Source organism: Temnothorax americanus, unplaced genomic scaffold, assembly GCF_048541705.1.
Source record: "Temnothorax americanus isolate GAGA-0224 unplaced genomic scaffold, ASM4854170v1 Scaffold19, whole genome shotgun sequence".
NCBI lineage: Eukaryota > Metazoa > Arthropoda > Insecta > Hymenoptera > Formicidae > Temnothorax > Temnothorax americanus.
The window spans coordinates 2,612,457-2,619,472 of NW_027509329.1; the positions used below are offsets into that span (position 1 = coordinate 2,612,457).

At 35.4% G+C, this 7,016-nt stretch overlaps 1 protein-coding gene across 1 annotated transcript; it reads right to left on the minus strand.

Moving 5' to 3' along the window:
- Nucleotides 1-731: 731 nt before the first annotated feature.
- On the minus strand, nt 732-6,092 carry LOC143896637 (protein unc-45 homolog B-like). Its single transcript, XM_077404586.1, has 5 exons — nt 5,953-6,092; nt 4,132-4,545; nt 3,462-3,761; nt 2,939-3,379; nt 732-2,548 (listed from the first exon to the last, which is right to left on the minus strand). The coding sequence occupies exons 2-5, from the start codon at nt 4,531-4,533 to the stop codon at nt 887-889; spliced, it is 2,805 nt and encodes a 934-aa protein (XP_077260712.1). The 5' UTR covers nt 4,534-4,545; nt 5,953-6,092; the 3' UTR covers nt 732-886.
- Nucleotides 6,093-7,016: the final 924 nt, after the last annotated feature.

Consider the following 7,016-nt stretch of genomic DNA (forward strand, 5'->3'; position numbering starts at 1 on the left):
TTCACATGATCAAAATAATATAATTATAATTGTGCGTCTAAATATTATTTGCATTTAGAAAACGTCTCCTTGCGTACTCTTTAACGTAATAAACGTAATATACGGCGCATACGCGTCCGTCCAGTCTAATGAGAGATCATGGTTGATTAAACATATAAATAACGATAGAGCATAAAGACCCGCAACAAAGTGTTTGCGTTAAATTATTTTTATTTTTAATAGATGTTTTCTAACATTATATTATTTAATCAACCATGATCTCTCGTTGGACGGAGTATAGATTAGAGATTATTTCAGCTATGCTGTGAGGACGCTGCGGAAGATGTAAATTCAGCAATTCAATTCGTTACGGAAAACGTTAAAAGCGTAAGTAGCTTTGTATACATATATATTAATATAAATGTATACATTATAAATATGAAGTATATACTTAGGTTGATTGCCCACAAGTTAAACAAACTTTAGCAGCATTAAGAGAAGCTGGTGCGTCCATTTTCCAATGACGAGACTAAAATAAAAACCATCCATACGTAAGCGGCATTCTCCGAGCTCCACCGATTGCTGGCAACAGAGAAAAAAAGATTTTAACTCGCAAGAACGGCAATTAAGAATTCACAAAGAGATTTTCGCTGAGATATAGCGACGACTCAAGCCTCCCGAAAAAATATACTTTTGTGCTTAAAATGTTAAAATATTTATCGTGGGCAAAAAGCGCCGGGACAAGAGTCTCGTAAGTGCAAAGTTCCACAATTTATTAATTATACAGTGAACCTTATACATTGAACCTTCATTTATTAAAAAAAGAGAAATAATATTCTATTAATATGACATTAAGATTCCAATTGACATTTATACATAATTTTCTTAATCGACATGCTTTATATTATCATGCAATGCTATCTGACGATTCGTTCCCTTCGACATTTCCCTCGATTTCCTGGTTCCATTTCGCAGCAGCCTCTAGAACAAGGGATGCTAATTCCTTGATCTCTTCGTTTTGTATGGTATCGTTCTTGCTCAATTCTCTCACTTGTTTCATTATTGTATCTGTTTTGATGAGTTTTGCAGCGACGTCTTTTGTACTATTCACCATATTTAACGCAATTTCAATACCCTTACGTTGTAAGTAATTGTCTGGATTATTGAGTAAAAAGTATAGGAATTTCGGCCAAATATCCCAGCGAAGTAATTTTTCACAAGCTTCTTCGCTGACTGCCGTTAGCGTTGTTACCGCTTCAACTGCTGCTTTCTTTGCACGTTCATCTACGTTGCTCACCACGGACAAAGCAATAAGATATCCAAGTTGATAATATCTCTGCTTAACATATTGAATAGCAACTTTACGGCATAATACCAAATTGTTTATTAGTTTTGCGTACGCACAGTCCACCATGTTGTGATTATCGTTCATATAGTTGTTGAAATTCTCAAATCCTGAATCGTTGAATATATGTAGTCGCATACTATCCTTGACACTAGCTAGATTGCACAAAGCTGTTAGAGCCTCGCATCTCTCATTAACGGAATACTCCGGGTTCAAGAGATTTGTGATCGGTTGTACAACATCCATCATTAAATCACCGGGAAATGCATCCTCAGGAGGTAACGTGTGTGCCAGATGGACTAAGACTTGCGAAGCTATCTTTTTTCCTTTGTCTGTGCCATCTAGCGCTAACGACAACAATGCCTTCGTACCGCCTTGTTGAACAACTGTTTTTGTCAATTCCTCTTTACCGCATATAGCGGAGAATACGCGAGCTGTCAGTTCCTTGCAGTTTTGGTTGCCCGTTTTGGCGAGGCTGACCAGAGCGCCGGTCACACCGTTCTTCACTAACAGGCACCGTCTTTTCTGCACAAAGTCTTCGTCATTTTTAGACAGATATTCTTCAAGAAAATAAAATTTGAGAAATTTCATCGATTCTTCCATCTCAGGTATAAATGTTGGTTGAAATGTAGATTCTATCATAAGCCTCTCATAAGCATTGCACACGTTTACTAGCGTCGTGGCCACACTATAGAGGACTGATTGATCGCTAATCTTGGCAAGCTCGAAAACTGTTTGAATGATTTGTTGGTCCTTGATCAACTCGTCTTTGACGTTGCCGTCGAGAGTGAGGTACGATAGGCCTTTAACGGCCCATTTTATTATATTTTTTTCTTTCTTGGGATTTATTAATAATCTTCTGCAAACCTTGACCAATTTGTTCGTTGCTTCACCCCAGAACGGTTTGCTAATGTAACCGCAGGTTTTAAACTTGCTCCACTCGCAGAAACCCACCAACGCTTGAATCCGTATTACATCATCCTTAGATTGATACAGAAATATCCGCAATATCTTTACACCTTCATTTATGAGCGCGTTGACCTCATCAAAATTAGTCATAGCGGCAACGAGGCATTCGCAAACCACTTTCTGTTGCAATACGTCATCCGTTTTCGCCATATCGAGAATCCTCATACAACCCGTCGACGGATTTGTAAAGATAATTCTGTCTGCAACTTCTAACGGACCGAATATTAGGGTTGTTATTGCAACTACTCCACGCAGCTGTAAGACAATCGATTATAACAATTTATAAATTTGTACATTTATGAAATAATAATTAATTAAAAAAAAAAATGTCGATGATTAGCTTTATTTAATTTTGATGAAAAATAGGAGAAGTCTTTGATAAATTATGCTTCAGAAAATACAATAGATGACAAAGTCATATTCTTCAGTAAATTTTGATTAAACTCTGTTATAACCGTGTTTTAATATATAAAGTTACAGAATATACAAAATCGACAATTTAAAAGGAAACCTTTTTTGACATTTTTGCTTTAAAAATATATTGTTTTAAATTTCTCAAGTACGCTAAGGTTAGAGAGATAATAGATTTTTTATTTTAAAACAATTTAAGTAATTAGAAAAGATCCGAAGTTACAAAATTCATACTTTAGATTCTGTGTCAGATGCAAACAATTTATCCTTAATAAATTTATCAATGGTGTAGACAAATATCCCCTTATCGATATTACGGTCCATGTTTTTCCATATCTTTGCTAAGGACATACTGATAATAGTTCGCGTGGAATACGTGATGTCGAACGAAGATTCGTATTGGTATTCCTCCAATTGACTGGCAACCTCCATTAATTTTTTCAAACCGTCAAACTTGACTAATCGTTTGGCCCAGTCTAACGCAGTATAATGAATGTTACGCGTAATAAGTTCTATTATTGCGTCTCTAGCAAGTCCTGTTATCGTTTTACTCTCTACACTATTCAACAAGCACGACAAAATCGTATTAATTTCTTTCTTATGCTCTTCGCACAATGCCTCGTCGGGTTTTGTACTGGGTTCATTATTCATGCCGCTATATTTGTTCAATATATTCTGAAACCGAAATACACAATAAATTAATTACTGAAATATGTGCATGATAACTGCACGTATTTCACTTGATAATAATATTTACCTGTAAACAGTATTGAGACGCGTTGACTCTTTCTGTAGATTTGCTGTTCATCATTTCCAGACACCAAGGCAAAACAACGTTTATCATAGTGGGCTCAGTTTGATTAATATTGTTTTGGCATAACTCGTCTACAATGCGAATCGCGCTACAGATCGCTTCATCATCTTCTTTTACTTCCTTTATAAAGATTTCGCAGGCATCAGTTCTCCAACTTGCGAGCCTAAGCATATTAATCATGGCGTTTTCACGTTCCTCTTTATCTACGCTCACGTTAAATGCTAGACCCATCATTTGTGATACCTAATACAAAACGAAATTAAGCGTATATTTGAATATAATGATCTCGTGATCTTCTGTAATAAAAATATAAGTTAACTGTGAAAGGTGATATTTCTATATTTGTATGACGTAATTTTTATCCATATAGTGTGCGTAGACAGCTACTAATCAATAGGAATAACTAATTATATAATAAGAGAAACAAGAATTCAACTCCGTTTGTCAAATTATATGTAATATTGAGTGAAACGAGAACTCTTATTAGAATATATATGTATATTGAGCATGAAAAATGTGTTATTATTTTTATATTATCTAGACCAAATTAACGTGTCTTGTAAGTTGATAAATTTTTATAGTTATGTATATTTATTTTGGCATTAGTACTTACTTTTTCTTTAATATGTTTGTGTGAAATTTCATGAAATTGCGTTGGTAGAGATTGAGACATTGTGTTATCTGAGTAACATAAAATCATTTTCATGTCTTGACGTGCCTCCTCGAATCTCTCTAACTCTATTAATGCTAAAAATCTACGAAACATTGATACGGAAAGTATTTTATGATATATTTTCATCACACTGTTGCAGTCTTCAATCGTTTTGTCGTAATCACGTAGTTCGAAATATGTGGCAGATCGTTTATCGTAATACAATGCTTTCTCAGTGTTGTCCTCTGTTACTATTTCAATTGCGTTTGTGTAATAACTTAAGGCTTTAGACCAATTGCCTTTGTTAAACTCTTCATCACCTTCCACTTTCCATTTCTGTGTAGTCATATTTGACTTTGGCATGGTGGAATAATTCTACAATACAAAATATATGATGTTGAAATTTTTTTTAACATTGAAAGACTCTCTTTTTATACATTATCTTAAATGTGAAAAGCACAGGTTATAAATTTATTACAAAATATTAATATGCCAAGTATGAGACATTAATGAGTCAAAAATAAACTTACAGCACTTATAGCGTTTTTTCTTGGCTGCACTACCATCCTGCACTGCCCTGCACTACCCAATAGCGTTGCACTAGTGTTGCACTAGTGTTGCACTAGTAGGCGATAGTGCAGCCAAGAAAAAACGCTATTAATAATAGCATTATTGCACTTTCTAATGTAAAACCTGCATATAAATTGTAATCGACTGTAGCAACCATTTTTATATTAGACAGCTAACTTTTATTAAACATTAAAAAACAGGTTTATTTTTGGCAAACTGTCTTCGATTATAAATAGGAGCTAGCACTGGGGTTCAATATAGACTGAATAATGATATCGATCTATTGATTGTAATTTAATTATTATTGATCGCGAAAGTTTGAGTTTGGATCGACAATGATTCATGACAATGTTGATATTTTATTTCGTTTTAACGAAAGAAATGTATAATTTTACATTTCGCTGCAATAGTCAGGAGCAATTTACATTTCTCCCTTTTTTGCGTCGGGAATTTAAATTCTCCGAATGCGTGTCTGGGAAGAGCGTGCGATTTATTTCAGAATTGCGAGAAATTTAATTGCGTGAAGTTAAATCTCGTTCCATCGATATTTTTGTTTATATGGCAATATTTAACGTTTCGTCAACCAAGTGATTGTTTTTCGGTTTTTTTCTTTGACACATCTCCAAGTTCTTTGGTCTGTTCACCTAGTTCGAACGTGTTTCGTATAAACAGATCGTCACAACAGTCGATGGCTGAAGGGTAGCATAAGAAAACAAAGACTCGGGCAAAAAGGACTTTAGATTCGTGAAAAATCACATTTTGATGAGATAAATATTTCGGCACACGAAAGTTAATTTTTTAGTCACATAAAAGAAAAAAAACATTAAAACGATTTATCATAAAATTATAGGGTGTTTTGTCATACGTCGCTTTTTCTTCGAATAACATGAGATGGTTCTAAACGTTTATATTAATGCTCTAATTGCAACTTATTCAGAAGAATTCGGATACTGTGTTTAATTATAGCCCTACAATGGAATTACTGCCTGGTTTGGCTTTACAGTTTTACTCGAATAAGATACACAGGAGCGTGATCGAGCGGAAATGAAACGTTTTGCTCTACTTGCCTCAACGATTCGTATTTTCAGTCAAAAAGTAATAATCTCACATTTATTACGAATACCTTTATCACATCGAATTGGATCACGTCGCACGCGAAAAGCTTTTATTCAGATTGTCGCGGCGAAATGGAAGAGAATGTAGAGTTTTTACCTGTCGGATAACTTCTTCTTTGTTTTCTCCTGTCGCTCGAGCACCCTCAAACTTCCTCGCTCCACGATTGTCTACCTATAGCACTCCTTTTCAACGAGTAATTCGAACCGCTAAGCATTATCCAAAGTGAGTGCCGTGCGCCGTCTCCCTCCGATAGAATTTCTGATTGGCTTTTCGCTTTTCGTAGCCACGTGACCGGCGTTGCTAGTGAGGCACGGCGCTGCGCGTCACGTGACTTTCGTAAAAAACAGTCAAATTGATTTTTCGCAGAATTCAGGATGAAACATCGGCGATAAGCTCGAACTCGTCGAACGCCGCAGCTTGCGACGAAATAAAGTTACGAGCGAAGCGTCGCAACGCGGATAATTCGACGATATTGTTCGGCGAAGTAAGATCTCATGCGACCAATAGGAATGCTCGACTCGAATTACATCGGGATTAACACTAGGATTAAAGTCCTGGATAAGAATTAATGCCTGATTGTCGTCAGGTATAGGCGCCTCGTATGCGCGCTAAAGGCCATTGCACGTGACAAAGTTTTAGTCATAGGTAATCGTAAGACCGTAAAAAAATAGACCAATCACAGTCGATTATTCTTCTTGAGCTCGAAGAATAATCGAGTGTAATTGGTCTATTTTCTTACGGCCTTACGATTATGACTAAAACTTTGTTACGTGAGATGGCCCTAACGATCCTTAATCGACCGTAATGTTCGTATTTTTTGTAATATTTAAACAATGGCAGGTGGCGGGCGAACGGAAGACTGCTATGCGTTCTGTCCATTTTCGCACACTTTGTAACGATACTAGGAAATTTTTTTTTAAATCAACGATTGTTTGTATTTTATAAAACTTTTGGACTAAATCATGACTCGAATTAGTTTAAATTGTTTTCACTAATGTTGCATGTAAAAAAATTGCATTTTTTGCGGCTCCGGGATATATTTGCAATACAATTTATTACCAAAATTACGTTGTTTTATTAGAATCATAATTCTTTTTATTATAAATAGCGATGTTATTTATTAATAATGAAAATAACTTACAGGTCTATTGTGCAATGCA

Bases quoted from the DNA above. Each gene is read 5' to 3' on its own strand.
- LOC143896637 (XM_077404586.1), bottom strand. From the start codon at position 4,533: ATGCCAAAGTCAAATATGACTACACAGAAATGGAAAGTGGAAGGTGAT. The intron at 3,762-4,131 runs GTAAGTACTAAT...GTTTTGTATTAG, and splicing joins ACAAACATATTAAAGAAAAA to GTATCACAAATGATGGGTCT. The intron at 3,380-3,461 runs GTAAATATTATT...TTTCGGTTTCAG, and splicing joins CGTCTCAATACTGTTTACAG to AATATATTGAACAAATATAG.